Here is an 18,883-nt window from a genome sequence, read left to right as displayed (position 1 = left end):
TACAGATAAACACAAGCCTAGAGAATTTGCAAAAACCAAACCAAAGCTACAAGAAATACTAAAGGAAATTCTTTTGTCAGCAAACAATAATATCAGATACAGGCACAACACAAGGTCACAGAACAGAACATCCTGATATCAACTCAAACAGGGAAATCATAAAAACAAATTGAGATTAATTAAAAAAAAATGCTGAAAACAGGGAATCATCGAAGTCAATATGTGAAAGATCACAATAATCAAAAAGAGGGACTAAATACAGGTGGCACAGAACTGCCATATGGAGCGGGCTGCAAGGCGATATACGACAATACAAGTTAGGTTTTTACTTAGAAAAATAGGGGTAAATGTTAAGGTCGCCACAAAGAGGTATAACAACTCCATAACTCAAAATAAAAACCAGGAAAAACGTAACGACTCAGCAAACATAAAGTCAAATACTATGAAAATGAGGAACACACAATTCACAAAGAAAAACGTCTCAGCACAAAAAAGTAAGTGGAAAAATGAAATTGTCAACAACACACATAAAAAGGCATCAAAATGACAACACTAAACACATACTTATCTATAATTACGCTGAATGTAAATGGACTAAATGCACCAATAAAGAGACAGAGAGTCTCAGACTGGATAAAGAAACACGATCCGTCTATATGCTGCCTACAAGAGACACACCTTAGACTTAGAGACACAAACAAACTAAAACTCAAAGGATCGAAAAAAATATATCAAGCAAACAATAAGCTAAAAAGAGCAGGAGTAGCAATATTAATTTCTGACAAAATAGACTTTAAAGTTAAATCCACCACAAAGGATAAAGAAGGACACTACATAATGATAAAAGGGACAATTGACCAGGAAGATATAACCACATTAAATATTTATGCACCCAGTGACAGGGCTGCAAGATACATAAATCAAATTTTAACAGAACTGAAAAGTGAGATAGACACCTCCACAATTACAGTAGGAGACTTCAACACACCACCTTCGGAGAAGGACAGGACATCCAGTAAGAAGCTCAACAGAGACATGGAAGACCTAATTACAACAATCAACCAACTTGACCTCATTGACTTATACAGAACTCTCCACCCAACCGCTGCAAAGTATACTTTTTTTTCTAGCGCACATGGGACATTCTCTAGAATAGACCACATATTAGGTCATAAAACAAACCTTTGCAGAATCCAAAACATCGAAATATTACAAAGCATCTTCTCAGACCACAAGGCCATAAAAGACAAAATCAATAACAGAAAAATTAGGGAAAAGAAATCAAATACTTGGAAACTGAACAATACCCTCCAAAAAAGACTGGGTTATAGAAGACATTAAGGAGGGAATAAGGAAATTCATAGAATGCAACGAGAATGAAAATACTTCCTATCAAAACCTCTGGGACACAGCAAAAGCAGTGCTTAGAGGTCAATTTATATCAATAAATGCACATATACAAAAAGAAGAGCCCAAATCAGAGAACTGTCCCTACAACTTGAATAGAAAGTGAGCAACAAAAGAATCCATCAGGCACCAGAAGAAAAAAAATAATAAAAATTAGAGCTGAACTAAATGAAATAAAGAACAGAAAAACAATTGAAAGAATTAACAAAGCCAAAAGCTGGTTCTTTGAAAAAATTAACAAAATTGATAAACCATTGGCCAGACTGACTAAAGAAATACAGGAAAGGAAACAAATAACCCGAATAAGAAACGAGATGGGCCACATCACAAAAGACCCAACTGAAATTAAAAGAATCAATCAGATTATTACGAAAAATTATACTCGAACAAATTTGCAAACCTAGAAGAAATGGATGAATTCCTAGAAAAACACTACCTACCTAAACTAACACAATCAGAAGGAGAACAACTAAATAGACCCAAAACAAAAAAAGAGATTGAAACGGTAATCAAAAAACTCCCAAAAAAAAAAGCCCTGGCCCAGATGGCTTTACTGCAGAGTTCTACCGAACTTTCAGAGAAGAGTTAACACTGCTACTACTAAAAGTATTTCAAAGCATAGAAAATGACGGAATACTACCTAACTCATTCTATGAAGCCACCATTTCCCTGATACCAAAACCAGGTAAAGATATCATAAAAAAAGAAAATTACAGACCTATATCCCTCATGAACATAGATGCAAAAATCCTCAACAAAATTCTAGCCAATAGAATTCAACAACATATCAAAAAAATAATCCACCATGACCAAGGGGGATTTATACCAGGTATGCAAGGCTGGTTTAATATTAGAAAAACCATTAATGTAATCCACCATATAAATAAAACAAAAGACAAAAACCACATGATCTTATCAATTGATGCAGAAAAGGCATTTGACAAAGTCCAACACCCATTCATGATAAAAACTCTCAGCAAAATAGGAATTGAAGGAAAATTCCTCAACATAATAAAGGGCATCTATACAAAGCCAACAGCCAACATCACTCTAAATGGAAAGAGCCTGGAAGCTTCTCCCTTGAGATCAGGAACCAGACAATGATGCCCTTTATCACCGCTCTTATTCAACATTGTGCTAGAGGTCCTAGCCAGAGCAATTAGGCTAGACAAAGAAATAAAGGGCATCCGGATTGGCAAGGAGGAAGTAAAATTATCTCTATTTGCAGATGACATGATCTTATACACAGAAAACCCTAAGGAATCCTCCAGAAAACTACTGAAACTAATAGAAGAGTTTGGCAGAGTCTCAGGTTATAAGATAAACATACAAAAATCACTTGGATTCCTCTACATCAATAAAAAGAACATCGAAGAGGAAATAACCAAATCAATACCATTCACAGTAGCCCCCAAGAAGATAAAATACTTAGGAATAAATCTTACCAAAGATGTAAAAGACCTATACAAAGAAAACTACAAAGTACTAGTGCAAGAAACTAAAAAGGACCTACATAAGTGGAAAAACATACCTTGCTCATGGATAGGAAGACTTAACGTAGTAAAAATGTCTATTCTACCAAAAGCCATCTATACATACAATGCACTTTCGATCCAAATTCCAATGACATTTTTTAATGTGATGGAGAAACAAATCACCAACTTCATATGGAAGGGAAAGAAGCCTCGGATAAGTAAAGCATTACTGAAAAGGAAGAAGAAAATGGGAGGCCTCACTCTACCTGATTTCAGAACCTATTATACAGCCACAGTAGTCAAAACAGCCTGGTACTGGTACAACAACAGGCACATAGACCAATGGAACAGAATTGAGAACCCAGATATAAATCCATCCACATATGAGCAGCTGATATTTGACAAAGGCCCAGTGTCAGTTAATTGGGGAAAAGATTGTCTTTTTAACAAATGGTGCTGGCATAACTGGATATCCATTTGCAAAAAAATGAAACAGGACCCATACCTCACACCATGCACAAAAACTAACTCCAAGTGGATCAAAGACCTAAACATAAAGACTAAAACGATAAAGATCATGGAAGAAAAAACAGGGACAACACTAGGAGCCCTAATACAGGGCATAAACAGAATACAAAACATTACCAAAACTGATGAAGAGAAACCAGATAACTGGGAGCTCCTAAAAATCAAACACCTATGCTCATCTAAAGACTTCACCAAAAGAGTAAAAAGACCACCTACAGAGTGGGAAAGAGTTTTCAGCTATGACATCTCCGACCAGCGCCTGATCTCTAAAATCTATATGATTCTGTTAAAATTCAACCACAAAAAGACAAACAACCCAGTGAAGAAGTGGGCAAAGGATATGAACACGCACTTCACTAAAGAAGATATTCAGGCAGCTAACAGATACACGAGAAAATGCTCTCGATCGTTAGCCATTAGAGAAATGCAAATTAAAACTACGATGAGATTCCATCTCACTCCAACAAGGCTGGCATTAATCCAAAAAACACAAAATAATAAACGTTGGAGAGGCTGCGGAGAGATTGGAACTCTTATACACTGCTGGTGGGAATGTAAAATGGTACAACCACTTTGGAAATCTATCTGGTGTTATCTTAAACAGTTAGAAATAGAACTACCATACAACCCAGAAATCCCACTCCTCGGAATATACCCTAGAGAAATAAGGGCCTTCACACAAACAGATACATGCACACCCATGTTTATTGCAGCTCTGTTTACAATAGCAAAAAGCTGGAAGCAACCAAGGTGTCCAACAATGGATGAATGGATAAATAAATTGTGGTATATTCACACAATGGAATACTACGCATCGATAAAGAACAGTGACGAATCTCTGAAACATTTCATAACATGGAGGAACCTGGAAGGCATTATGCTGAGTGAAATTAGTCAGAGGCAAAAGGACAAATATTGTATAAGACCACTATTATAAGATCTTGAGAAATAGTATAAACTGAGAAGAACACATACTTTTGTGGTTACGAGGTGGGGAGAGAGGGAGGTGGGGAGAGGGTTTTTTACTGATTAGTTAGTAGATAAGAACTACTTTAGGTGAAGGGAAGGACAATACTCAATACATGGAAGGTCAGCTCAACTGGACTGGACCAAAAGCAAAGAAGTTTCCGGGATAAACTGAATGCTTCAAAGGTCAGCGGACCAAGGGCGGGGGTTTGGGGAACATGGTTTAAGGGGACTTCTAAGTCAACCGGCAAAATAATTCTATTATGAAAACATTCTGCATCCCACTTAGAAATGTGGCATCTGGGGTCTTAAATGCTAACAAGCGGCCATCTATGAAGCATTAATTGGTCTCAACCCACCTGGATCAAAGGAGAATGAAGAACACCAAGGTCACACAATAACTATGAGCCCAAGAGACAGAAAGGGCCCCATGAACCAGAGACTTACACCATCCTGAGACCAGAAGAACTAGTGGGTGCCCGGCCACAACCGATGACTGCCCTGACAGGGAGCACAACAGAGAACCCCTGAGGGAGCAGGAGATCAGCGGGATGCAAACCCCAAATTCTCATAAAAAGACCAGACTTAATGGTCTGACTGAGACTAGAGGAATCCCTGTGGTCACGGTCCCCAAACCTTCTGTTGGCCCAGGACAGGAACCATTCCCGAAGACAACTCATCAGACTTGGAAGGGACTGGACAGTGGGTAGGAGAGAGATGCTGATGAAGAGTGAGCTATTTGTATCAGGTGGACACTTGAGACTGTATTGGCATCTCCTGTCTGGAGGGGGAATGGGAGGATAGAGAGAGTTGGAAGCTGGCAAAATTGTCAGGAAAGGAGAGACTGGAAGGGCTGACTCATTAGGGGAAGAGCAAGTGGGAGTATGGAGTAAGGTGTATATAAACTTATATGTGACAGTCTGACTTGATTTGTAAATGTTTACTTGAAGCTCAATAAAAGTTAAAAAAAAATGAAACAAAATAATATTAAAAAAAAAAAGTTACTCCAGAAGGCTATCAACTAGGGAACATATGGCTGCCCATATATATATGTCTATATGTATATTTAAGTTAAACACAAATACATTCTAATGGACTTTGCTACTCTTAATTTTTATATTTTCTAAATTATGTGCAGTGAACATGCATTACTTTTATAGTGTAAAGAAACAGTAAATATTAAAAAAAAACTTCCCCAAAATGACCACTCCAGATACTCACCTTTAAATTGTAGATCTCCTGGCTGAGAGAAATATAGTTATTGCTTACGTATAATTCGATTAGAGTAAAAGCTTTCTGCAAACCAATCAATGAAGTGATTCTGTTGCTCTCAAGAGAAAGGGAGTGAAGATGAAGCATGTTATCAAAAGTATGCTTTTCCACACCACTGAGAAGATTATTATTCATGCTGAGTCGAGTTAATTTGGTCAGCTTTGATATGCCTAGGAAAATAAGCAAATTCAAGGAAAGGTTCAGACAGCACTGAAAGGTTAATTTAAAATATAACCTGCTTGTCATTTCACTCTTACTCTTTTTTTAAGTTCAAGTGGTTTTAAGGACTGTATAGTATTAACCATCACTGTTTTTTTCTTATTTTTCAGAAGTATATTATCTGTGTATAAAGTTCTATCTGACACATTAAATTCCATTTTTTAGATTTCTAAGTAGATTCATTCTTCCCTAGGTAATAAGAAAAGGCAGCATATAGAAAACATTGAATTTTGCTTTCAATTCACCTTCAAATGATAAAATAAAGATTTTCACCACCACGACTACACAAATTTTCACACAAAGCTCAAGATAATCAACAGCTCTCACTTTAAAACCTCGAGGGTAAGGAACTAGCATATGCTGCTCTGGAAAATATTCCTCATTATGGCACCATATGGATGGAAAGAATGATTTAACTTGATTCTTTTACATTTGTATGCCTGGAAGTATGCTTAGGCAGAAGTTTAGAAAATGGCACCTCTTAAACCACAGTCTAACCCCTTACACACAGTGTGTACTGTAGGCATTTTATAACTTTAGGTAGAATGATGCAGTTGAAAAAACCAAGATATATAACCTGGTATATTTCAGAACATGTCCTCTAAACAATTTTATTTTAGCTGCGGGTGAGTATAGACCCAGCCTCAGTTCCTCATTAATAAAACAGACATACTAAAATGTACTTCTAAGGGGTTATGGAATTAAATAGAATGAAGTTTGAAAAACATTAGCTATAAAAAAAAAGGTTTTGGCAAATAATTGATCCTCGACAAATTTGATTCAGCTTCCTTTTCATACAAGCCCCGCCCAATGCTGAAAGTAAATCAATCTAGGCAAAGGTAGGATAAAATCATCAAAACAAAAATTCTTAAATGGATATTAAATCCTTAACTGGATATTATCCTTAAATGGATATTCACATCTAGAGAAAAATAAGAAAAATCTCTGTTCAAGTTCAGTGAAGTAGCTTCTATCCTATCCTCCCTAAAAAGCAGTGTAGAAAAATACACGTTGGAGCTTCCCTTCAGCAGGTTATAAAAAAAAAAAAAAAGCAGTGTAGAAAAATATGCGTTGGAGCTTCCCTTCAGTAGGTTATAGAGGGAATGAAAAGGAAATAGGTTCTCGACTGTAAATACCAAGTGAAAGGAACAACCTATTGCATGGGAATAGAATGGAAGACTAGGGACGATTCTAGACAAAGGTAACTAAACTACCCTAGGTTTTCTCAATTGAGATCTACAGAGGAGAGGTCTGTCAATCTGTATAATCAGCAAGTACCCCAAGTGATTCTTAGGATCAAGCAAGTTTTAGAAACATTGTCAACAGTTATTAAAATAAAATTTAACAAATGTTATACACATGGTTAAACTTTTTAAATACTTGCTTTTGTATATATAATTTTTTGAAATCAGATTTTCTATTTTAGGAAAAAAGGAGTAGACATATATGCTAAAAAACAATCTGACAATGCAAGAGTGAATAGTCTCTTCCCTGGCTATGGTTTCCAATTTTTACTTTCCCTCCTCAACGGCAATCATGTTATCAAAATGCATATCCAGAAATATTCTATACCCAAATAAGTATATATGTTTGTGTGTGTATACCCAAATCTGTGTATACGTATTCCCGTTTTCAATCCAATAATGTATACTTGTGGACTTTTTTTTTTTTTAATTCCTAGAAGTTAGTTATCCCTTTGAGGAGAGGGAGAGTCAGAGGAAATTATCAGTAAGCCATGGAAGGTTGCTTTCAGTTTCTTTTCAGGTTCAGTGATTTAAATAGGGGTAAGAATAAAATAAAGCTGGGAGGGAGTCAGAAAATACTTAACTTAGTATATCCCAGAAAATGTCCTCTAAACTCATGTTTTTTTAAGCTGCAGGTGAGCATAAACTCAACTGCAGTGAAGGATCTAGGTAGCTTAAAAGGGGGTAGGGAGTGAAAGCCTGTCATTCTCCCTGGCCCAGAAAGATATGTTTTAATTCTGAACTTTAAAAAGCCAAATAAAATATATTATATCGGTCCCGTTATTACTGAGAGTTAAGTAAAGCTGCTTAATTATACTTGCTCGTGGATCATATAAAAGATTATAGAGTATATTTGATTTTCAACTTCTAGTGAGTGTAAATTTTCATTTTCATTAGTTTTTAACTTTCAAATGTAACCTTAATTCTGTATTTTGAAAAGTGAACTGGGGTGCTTTATCTTTTTCAAAAGCACACCTCATTCATTCACCTATTCAACTCTACAGACATTAATGACTACCTAGTTTGTATATGCTAGCTTTGGCAAGAGATGGTAACCACTGGCACAGAGGAGAGAAGAGCAGTGGAGGAGGTGAAAGTTAGCTAGCTGAACTCATTATATATAGCAATGAACCACTGATTCCACAAATAGGTGTTTAGAATACTCTGTCCCAAACTTCTTGAAACTTCCCTAGAAGTTTAGAAATTCTGTCTTCAGTTTTATTACGTTTTTGCTCTTGTTAATTTAGGCATTCAAAGTTCCTAAGTCCTTTACCTTCTATCTTTGAGATGAAGTTTCCATCTAACGTGAGCTCTTCCAAGTTAATACAAGATTCCAAGCCTTCCATTTTAGTGAGATTGTTGTTGCTGAATGATGCCCATTTTAGATTTTCCAATTTTTCTAAATTTGTAATTTCAAAGAGATTTTGCCCATCCAAATTTAGGGCAGTTATCTGCAGAATAATTTGCATTATATGTTACTTCTGAATTTCGCCAGTAAATACAATCAAGGTCATAAGATAAAAAGGCTAAAGAAACAATTCAAACGTGACAAGTAAGCATGAAAGGAATTCCTTCAGGAATTAAGGATATTGTACAGCTCTTACTTTTCAACAAAGTAAAATTTGACATGACTGTAATTCCAAAGAGGCACTTACATGGTGTTATGGACACTGTGATGTGCCAGTCAGATGCCCCTCAGTGAAGGACCTGTCCCAGCTTCTGAGGGTGATGTCAGCAACAGCCTTCAGCTGAGGGGCTGCCTCTGCTGCAAAGAGCCACCTCACCCAAGGTCATGTTCCTTTCCAGGGTGGCCCACATCCAATAATGGAGGGATATAAAAGCTTGGCCATCTCAACCCTACTTGGGACAAATTTAAAGAGCCATCGTGCTTCCAGAACTCCTCGTGGGGTCTGCTAAAACTATCATTATGTCTGCATCACAGCTCATTTTCTGTCTATATTCTAATAAAAATAAAGACACTAATAGCTTTCATTTTCAAGGGTCATCTTTTCTTATTCCAGTTTCTATCTTTGTCAAGAGGTAGAATGGCTCCTTATGCAACAAGAATATGCTGTCATTCTATAAACTTTTCCCTTATCCTTGGCTGAATTCTGACCAGTTTCCCTATCTGCTTGCCAGGGTTCCTGATCCATTTTCCCTTAACACCCAGACTTGCTCTCTGGCTATGAGCCTTTAAATTTGCTTGCCTTTTTTGACCTATTATCAGACTCTATCCTTCGGTTTTGTGGCGCACCTTGCCCTAAATCCCCAATTATATGGTGACCACCTTCCAGGCCTAGTTCTTGTGATGTAACTAATCACTACTTGACCTCTCTATTTTAATTTGGCTCTTCTACTTTTCTACCCTCTCTCTGTTTGTTCCCGCTTTATGATAAACAGATCAAAGCTAACTAAAAATTAACTGAAATTAAGCTTTTATATTAGGTTTAATAGAATTAGCCTTTACCTTCAAGTGCCAGTTTCCATTTAGATGTGAATATGGTCCTGACTTTGAAAACTGTGTCAGAATTTTGGCAGAAGGCCATGTACTAAGTACCCGTGGTCTTTCCTCTTTAGTACTAGAATGCCGTAAAAGAGAGAACTAAAAAAAAAAACCCAAAATATATATACATATATATATAATGAATAAAGGAAACAAGATAGATTCATTCATATGTAGCTAAAATATTGTATCCAAATATACTTTTAATATTTCACTTTTTATTGTTTTAGTGAATACCGAACCATACAAAATAATATTTATAAAACTGCGAAAGGACTAGTACAATACAAACACCCACATACTCACCCCTGAAACCAGGCAGAGCTAGAATATCACTAATCCCCTAGAAGCTCCCTATGGGCCCCACCCTAAATCCCTTTCACCTTCTTCCCCTCAGAGGCTATTTCTATCTCAAATTTTGTATCTACCATTTCCTTGCTTTATAGTTTTAATATCTATGTTTAAGCCCATGGACATTATATCATTTAGTCTTGCACACGTCTGAACTTTATGTAAATTGAATCATATTTTACTGCTGTATAGCTATCCCTTATCAATTCTCTTATCAATGGACAATGAGTTTGAGCTCAGTGTTTCGCTATTATAAACACTGTGACCTGGGAATACATGCAGTTTAGAGTCTATGCCCAGAAGGAAAATCGCTGAGCTGCAGGGTGTACATATATTCAGTTTTACTAGAAAATGCCAAATTGTTTTTCAAAGTGGTTGTACCAATTGTAACCTTTACTTCACATCTTTGCTAAAGCTTGGTATTGTTAATCTAGTGGCTATAAATTGGTAGGTCATTGTGGTTTTTATATTTCATTTCTTGATTACCAATATGGTGAAACATCTTTTCACAAGGTAATTCAATGTTCTGATTTCCTCTTCTGTGAGGTGTCTTTTCAACTCTTTTGCCCATTTTTTCTATTTGGTTGGTTGTCTTTTTCTTTATATATTCTGATTATAAAAGGATTTTTTTTTTTTTTATCAGATGTTGCTAATTTCTTTCCCCAATACGTAGCTTGTATTTTCACTTCCTTTATGGTGTCCCTTGAGGAATGGCTATATTAATTTTAATGAAGACAAATCCAATTGCTTATGATTTACGCTCTTTGTTTCTTGTCTAGTAAATTCTTCCCTAACTCAAGGCATTGATGATAATCTCTGATATTTTCTTCTAAGACATTTTTGGTTTTGTCTTTTACATTGAAGTCCTTAACGCACTTGTCCCAGCACCTTTTAATGAATGGTTTCCCCTGATCTACAAATGTAGCTGTCACTTATTAGGTTTCCATGTATATGTGGGTCTGTTTTAGGTTCTTTATTCTGATCCATTGGTCTACCTGTCTAACTCCATGACAATATCATCTTAAAGGATTTTCATGGGTTTTGATTTTGTGTAAAGTAAATCCCTAACTCCTCATCAGAAGTGTTAGCTAATTTTTATCAACAAGAAACTTTCTTTCCCTCATTTTGAATAGATTCAGAATTAAACATTACGCTGTTTGAGGAATATTCAAATACCCCATGAAAGTTAAATATTTACGTAACTAGAGTAGAGATACTTACAATGTTGAAACTACTTTGTCTGAAGTGTGGGATTCTTAATATAAATGATATAGGTATGCTTCCCCTCTATGTTAATAGGTTTTGGTGTTTTTAGCCAGATACATACAATGTCGATGCTAGGAAAATACTTCACCTAATGCTTTTGCAAGGCCTCTAGCTTACCTTATCCACAGAAAGTTGCTTAATTCATGTAGGTTCTAGAAAAGGATTCTGGGGAGTTCAGGTGACTAGGAGAAAAACAGCTACCCTAGAGGTATTTTGGAAGTAGTGTGCAAGGATGTATCTAGAGAATCCACATAACCAGTTGGTATTTATATAGGGTACATTTGAACAGAGAAAAAAATTCAAGTGATACGGTGGTTACACATTAATTAATTCTTTTTATTAACACTCTGAGAATATAAAATCTTAATAACAGAAAAGAGTATGTGAAGTATTATTTGTATGTTATAAATAGCACAAGAAATATTAAACGGTAATATCCAACCTGAGTAATCTTTGTTCCATTAATAAATTTCATAGCTGCAGTTGTCTCTTCTTCAGAAATAAGGATTCCATCTAAATGAGTGAGAGTCTTTAATCTGCCAACAACACTCAGCCTCAATGTGGCTGGCTTGGGAAAAACAGGAAAAAGTTAATTTTTATAAAATATTACATATGTTTTGGCATGGAAAAGGAGTACTTCTTCATTCCTTTCCGTATAATTCAAAATTATGCATCTCTAGGAATATTATGCACATCTAGAAAAATTATGTGTAACTAGAAATAAAGGCTTAACATTTAAAACAACAGTTGAAATTAAAATTATATTTAAGAATTAATCTGTTATAGTTGAAGTTGGATGATTCTATTCTTAGGAAGGAGGGAATCCCACATGTTGTTATTGAAAAATGTGCCTTTGGTGAAAAATGTTAAAAGAACAACTGCAATGACTATACTGTTTATCCGGATCAGCAGTAAGCTAGCAGCTCCATGTGTGATTCAATATGGATCTGTAGCCCTTGACAGCCAATTTGGCAACTGGAAAATAGCTACACTGTGATCACCCAGGGAGTATGCTTTAGCAAAAGAAAAAATATTCTTCAATTTTACTGAGCAAAAAAGAAACACAACATAAACATAGTAGTATAGTCAATTTAATAGAACCAATTATGCTTTAGTCCCTTTTTAAAATGTTGAACGTGGTCTTATGTACATCTTTTAAAAGCAGGAAAAGGAAGATTCTGGAGACTATGAACTTGGGGCTCATTTTAAATACTTGAAAATACCCTTAGTTAAATTAATTGAATATTGAAATACTTATCATTAGCCTACATATTTTTGTGATGAGAAAAAATAATGATCAATTTCCTTTTATAACAGAATTCTAAGACTTTTATAATTCAGGTCTATGTGAGGAGGTAACTTTTGGACTTAAAGCAGAGAACAAATAATGCAAAATACCATTGTAAAAGTTGTTTTGTAAGTTGTTCACGAAAGTTGTAAAAAATGTTTCTCAATTACAGATTAGAGTATATTATAAATCAAATTATGTTTCCCTCTTAATGGTATGCTTCTCTCACTGTATTATTTTATTCTTGTTTCTTATGCTCATTACAGTACGGTTCTAGCACACTGAGCTATATAAACTCTCTGGGGGTTTACAAATGGCAATAACATTGAGCACCCTTAAAGCCATAATGTTCTTAAACTGTTCAAGTTTACAAAACATGAAATGTAATTATAGCTTTTTATTATAGTAATATTTGATTAATTTGATCACTACACTGAATTCAACTTATGAGAGACTTAAAGGAATTCTAGGAAAACAAAGATAGTTCACCTTTTCTGAACAGTACAGTAAGAAAATTGTTAGGAAAGAAAAATGACTGTTTTTTAATAAACTTGTCTGGTGCCTACCTTTTGCCATGGATTATGGTGAATATCAAGAGTGAGAAGGCTTGTGGTTTGCTTGCATAATATATTTATTTCATCACCAGATTTTTTCAGTTGATTCCAGCTCAAGTCTAAGTGTTTTAGTTTCATCAGACCTCTGAAACCCTCAAGGGTTATCACGTGGTTATGACTTGCATCTAAATACTCAAGGTTATACTGCAATGCATACAAATAGAAATGATGCTACAAGACCCATGATTTGTACTCACATAGTTCTTCTCTCTAGGTTCTCTAAGTGCTTTACATGCTTTTTGGTATAAACAGTAGTTATCCTGTAATAATGATATCAACATGTGAATTTTTCTAAAGAGCTACAAGTATTTCATCTTAGTCATTCTCTTAATTCTCACCTCAACCTTGTAACATAGAGTGGCAATGTTTGCTTTCGTAGAAGAGAAGGCATAGAAAAACTGAGCAAGTTAATTTAGTCCCCAACAAACAAGGAATATATTTGTTTATATCTAGTATTCTGGTTTATACCTTTAAACCCACAGCCTGGTGAAAAAAGGTTGATCTTCAAAAGTAGAAAGTAAGCTTATCAATACTATAATTTTATTTTTTTAAAAGTGCATGATTTTAAATATTTTTTTAAATCATAAAAGTAATACATGTTCTTTCTTGGAAATTGGGAAAATACAGGAACTAAAAAGGAAAATAGAAAGCATATATAATCTTATCACTCAGAAAGAACAACCAAAAACATTGTTTTTTAATTATACGCACATATTCTTAATATAAAACAGATCATATTATATGAATTTTCTATACTTTTAACATTTTTACACATCATTAAGTATTCTTCAAAATTATTTTTCATGGCTGCATAATATTCTATTATATAGATGACTATATAATTACTTTAAACATTTTACTATGGGCCTTTATGTTGTTTCTAATTGTTGGCAACACTGCACTACACATCCACGAGCATGATGCTTTAACAGCAACACTGATGACTGTTTTCAGAACAGCTTCTTGGAAATAAGATTACTGGTCTAAGGCTCTCTGTATTGTTAAGGCTTTTGATAATGCTGCCAAACAGATTTCCAGGAAGTTGGTACCAATTTATATGAGAATGCCCATTTCCTCAAATATCTACCCATCTACCTGACTTAATTTACATTATTTATTACCAGTGAAGTTGAACATCTTTTCATTTGTTTATATCCACCATTTTTAAAGTTCACTTTTTGTTTACTGCCTTTCTCAACTTTGGCCGTCTATCTATTAAGATGATAGGTTTACTTGTTTGTAATAAGTTATTAAAACTTTATTTTGTTACATATATTTGTTGCAAATAAAATTTGCTTTTGAGGTATATACTAACTCAGATACAGGGCAAGGAAGAAATAAAGAGAACTTTAAGAAGATATTTTGCAATACATTTTTAAAAATTAAAATATCACTATAGATTAAAAAGAAATTTGGTTTCTTCACAGCTTTATTTAAACAACTCTTAAAGTTTAGCATAGAATTAGTCACTCCTTTGTAACTGATAGTTTATACTGTTGGAATAGCACTTATTATAGTGATTCGGGTTTCAAGGGTTAGATGCACAGATCATTAAAACCTAAAAAAAAAATTCTGGAAACGAAAACAGGGCCACTAACTTTTCATTCTCAGAAATAAGCATAGGAAAACAAAACAAAAACTACCATCACCATTTTGAACAAAAGGATATTTGGCAGTAAAAAAGTCTGAAGGCCATAATCTTATACAGGACAGTCTTTTAAAGGAAATAAATTAAGCTTTATAAAAATTTACTACACAGTACCTCTTTCATAGACCCGTGAAAACTTGTTCCACAGACTGGCACTTGCCTGAAGCTAAACATTTGGGAACCATGTATCATAAAAAGATAACTCTCTCGTTCCCTTGAAAACAGGGGTGGGATCTTCACTTTTGTATTCCCCAGGATGTAAAACAGACACCATGAGCTCAGTAAATATTCATGGAACACTATTTTCAGTTTTGCAGCAGCATTTTCTATTTTAATATTTCTTCTTCTTTAAGTTCAAATTTCTCTTAGTCCAACTTAATAAGATTAAAATCCAGAACACATCTTTTAAATTTCCTTTTGGGATAATAGTTCATTCTCTAAATATGGATTAGCTGTCTCTAGATATCAAGAGGATTTTAACAACAGGTTTTGCATTCAAAAAGATAAGCCAGTGAAAAGTATTGCTTCAGTAAAAAGTTAAGGATGTAGAATAGATTAAGGCTGCAAATAGCCATACATATTTGTCTTTCCCTGATCAACTCTGAGTATGGTGGAACTATTTTCATAGGAAAATATCTTTCCTACTCATTTCTCTCAGACATTCTCTTTTCCTGATAGTTCAGGTGGGTGAATCACAGATATGCTGCTGAATACATTTTAATTTACTTTTCATGTGGACGCCTTGCTTAGATTTTAGTCTTACCAGAGGGTTTAAGTCTGAGTCTGATCCAATTTCTGGATTCAGTTGCCTATTTGTAGGAAATACGGAGGATAGAGGGAGGGTTGTGTTTTAAGCATGCAAATCAGCAGGGTCCAGACTGTGGGAAACTCCTTGGGACAGGCGGCCCAAGAGTTTCTATAGATAAACAATGGCAAGTGGAAGGGGTAGAGAAGGAGTCTATAAATTAAGAGGCTTAAAAGATACAGTAATTTTTTAAAGATGCAAAACCAAACTATTGTGCTAGGGATGAACATTTGGATGATGGAACTATAAAAAAAAAAAAAAAGCTTAAGCCTGCCCAAAGAAACAGAGAAGGTTTAATCCTAGAATCTAAGGCTAATAACCAATGTAACAGCACCTACCAAAATGCAAGGACTTTGGTATGGCTGCAGGGAGACAGAGCAGAGAAGGAACAAGAGCTGAGTATGAGGATAAATTCTGAAAAGGAATGTGAATGACCTGGGACCCATGGAAACAGGGGATACTAGGTTGGTGTTCTGGAACCCCATATGAAATTATTTTGTTACATGATATATAAGAAAGAAACTGTGAGTGAGAAAAAATCCATGCCTATGTGCACATATGCATTACTGTATTTTTCCTATGATGTATGAGAAGGTAAACACAAGTCAAACAAGATATATGTGTGTGAAGTCCAGGTAGAAAGAATAAGGGAGACAGAAAGAGAAATAATAATCTGGTTAATGAACAGATGGGAAGAACTGTCAACATTAGACATAAAATGGTACACCAGGAAATGAAGAAGAATTAAGTACTCATAAGACAGAGAAAAAGAAGGGTGGGAAAACAAGAGCAGAAGAAGAAAAAGGAAAAGACACTTTTCAATGGACATTTTAAAAACATACTGGGGTAATTTTAGCATATTTATTTTAAAGCAGGAATAAGCTATGACCATAGGTGTATATTTGGTCTGCAAATAGATTCTAAATCTATTTTAAAGAAAGTAACATAATAAAGTGGATGTATGCTTTGTTCCTGATTTGGGCTTGAATACAGTATGTATAAGGTCATACTTATACAAATATTTTATCCATTAAACTAGTACTTTTATTTTACTTAAATAAGTAATTTTAAAAGGATACGTCTTACCAAATGGTATACATCATCTAAACAAGTGAATTCATTAAAGCTGATATTAAGTTTTCGAAGTCCTGTTAGCTTGGAGAGGTCTCTTAATTTACTCAAGCTGTTTCCATGTAGATTCAGACTCTGAAGTAAAATAAAATAAAAACAAAAACAAAAAATAATAAAAGCAAATACATTCTACCATATTTAAGTGTGGACATCTAAAATGTCAGGAACAGTTACTTGAGCCAATATAACAAAAAACAAGAAAGTATTTTAAATAACATTGAGAGAGCCAGTAAGAAAAAAAAGCTAAAATGCATGATGTTAAAAGGTATAAATAGTAATAATAGTATCATTGGATTGTATTCTCCGTTAATTTGACTTTCCACTTGGCTTAAGTTTATCAGCAATGGGCATGAAATTCTTTTCACAATATTTATTAGGGCAGATCTATTTCTCAGGCTAACCAGTGAACAATGTAGGCCATGAAGAGTTCATGAACAGGCCAGACATTCACAGGAGAGAGGATGGCAAAGATACACCCTGATTATAGGAAACCATAGGAGGGCACTGGGACCAAGGAAAAAAGACTGAGGGTGATACTACGGTGGGTACTGAAAGAGGACAGAATGCCAAAGAAGTAACTGGGAGAGTGTCTAAGATAACTGCTATAACAAAATTTGGTCCAGATTTCATCCTAGGCTATATAAAAAACAAATGTTATTAAATTTTTATATTTGAGATCCTGATAAGTACATATTTTTCTGCTTTTAAAACTACAGCATTTGAATGATATCAAGTGAAGACTGTATTTATGTATAAGCTACAAAAGAAAAAAATGGCATAAGAAAATTTAATAATATGACTGACCACAGTCTTCACAACACGTGGGATTATCATGGTAAAATCGGGTGTCTACCTTACAACCATCTTCGTTTACCACCACCATTTTATACCCTATCCTATGGACACAGCCATTTCTGGCAAGCAGAAAAAACTGAATTTCTAATCATCATTAAAACTTAGCTAAAATTGTTAAGAATGGCCATATTTACGCATCAGCGCCTTAGTTCAGGCTATTACTTCTCTGGACCACTACAATCTTTTTTTTTTTTTTTTAACTGGGTCTTCCTACCACCAGTCTGACTTTAGTTAAATCCATCCACAAGTTGCCAGAGTTAGGGTCTTTAAAAACAGAAGGCTGTGCCTCAAGGAAAAGAATCCAAGTTTTTTTATTTGGCTTCCAAAATCTGTCCTAAAGTGGCTACAGCCTCCTATTCTTCCAGTTTCAGCTTCACCTACCTTCTTTGTATTCCAACATACACCTCTACCTTCCAACATGGTGCATCCTGTTCCTGTCACTGACTCTCTCGGTGTTCCCTGAGGACACCAGAATCATTCAAAGCCCTGTGCCTATGCATAGTCTTTCTTCTACCTAGAAGAAGTAAACTAAATTTCTCATGTCTTCTAAAACTCAGGTCAAAACTCACCTCTTTCTCTGAAGCTCTTCCAACTTCAAGCTTCCTACATCTGTTTATATATCTGTCTCCTCCACTAAACTGATGTCCCTGAGGCAGGGAAAATAATTTACTCATTTTGAACCCTCAATACTTACCTCACTGTCTGAAACATACTAAGTTCTCTGTAAATGCTAAGTGAATAAATCAATGCAAATCCAGGTATATAACTGAGAACTCAGATTTTAAGTATTTAATTGTGCTATACGAGAATATAAAATTATATGCTATATACCCTGGGATTTTTATTCCTATATAATGTCCTCATAAAACTCTATTTATTGAAGAAAACTGATAACAATATAACAGGTGTGTATGCTGAATTTCTCTTACAGTAATAACACAAACAAGGGAGTACAAAGGCTGTGATGTCTAAACATTCTTGCAGTATCTACTAATCTTAGAAGCCCTAGAAAATTTGCTGGCTTTTAAACAACATAGGCAAATTAAAAAAAAAATATTTCCATTCATATGTTATAGGTGTTGACTAATGAGAAGTCACCTAGGGGTCACAAAGCAGTGTTTGTGTTTTATACCTTACAAACTAAAAATGAATGATCAAGAGACCTGCCTTCAGGTGCTAGCTTTTTACTTTTATCCAATACCTTTAATCCTACAGGAATACATGGTGAGAAAACTTAATTTAATCAGAACATGCATTTCTTTAAAGTTTTCATTACTGAAATTTTGTTATTAAAAGCTATTACTCAAATAT

General features: G+C 34.8%; 1 protein-coding gene across 1 annotated transcript in view; it reads right to left on the bottom strand.

The window, feature by feature from the left end:
• Window positions 1–18,883, bottom strand: part of LRRC9 (leucine rich repeat containing 9) — a 137,847-nt gene that overhangs the window by 42,064 nt on the left and 76,900 nt on the right. The window contains exons 17-22 of the mRNA XM_049897440.1: window positions 16,673–16,792; window positions 13,086–13,277; window positions 11,674–11,799; window positions 9,579–9,713; window positions 8,385–8,562; window positions 5,598–5,818 (exon numbers count right to left, since the gene is read on the bottom strand). Of these exons, the coding sequence (XP_049753397.1) occupies window positions 5,598–5,818; window positions 8,385–8,562; window positions 9,579–9,713; window positions 11,674–11,799; window positions 13,086–13,277; window positions 16,673–16,792 (972 nt within the window). The remainder of the gene's footprint in view (window positions 1–5,597; window positions 5,819–8,384; window positions 8,563–9,578; window positions 9,714–11,673; window positions 11,800–13,085; window positions 13,278–16,672; window positions 16,793–18,883) is intronic.

The sequence above is a fragment of the Elephas maximus genome, chromosome 10 (assembly GCF_024166365.1).
Source record: "Elephas maximus indicus isolate mEleMax1 chromosome 10, mEleMax1 primary haplotype, whole genome shotgun sequence".
Classification (NCBI taxonomy): Eukaryota; Metazoa; Chordata; class Mammalia; order Proboscidea; family Elephantidae; genus Elephas; species Elephas maximus.
This window is presented reverse-complemented; position numbering and strand designations above follow the sequence as displayed.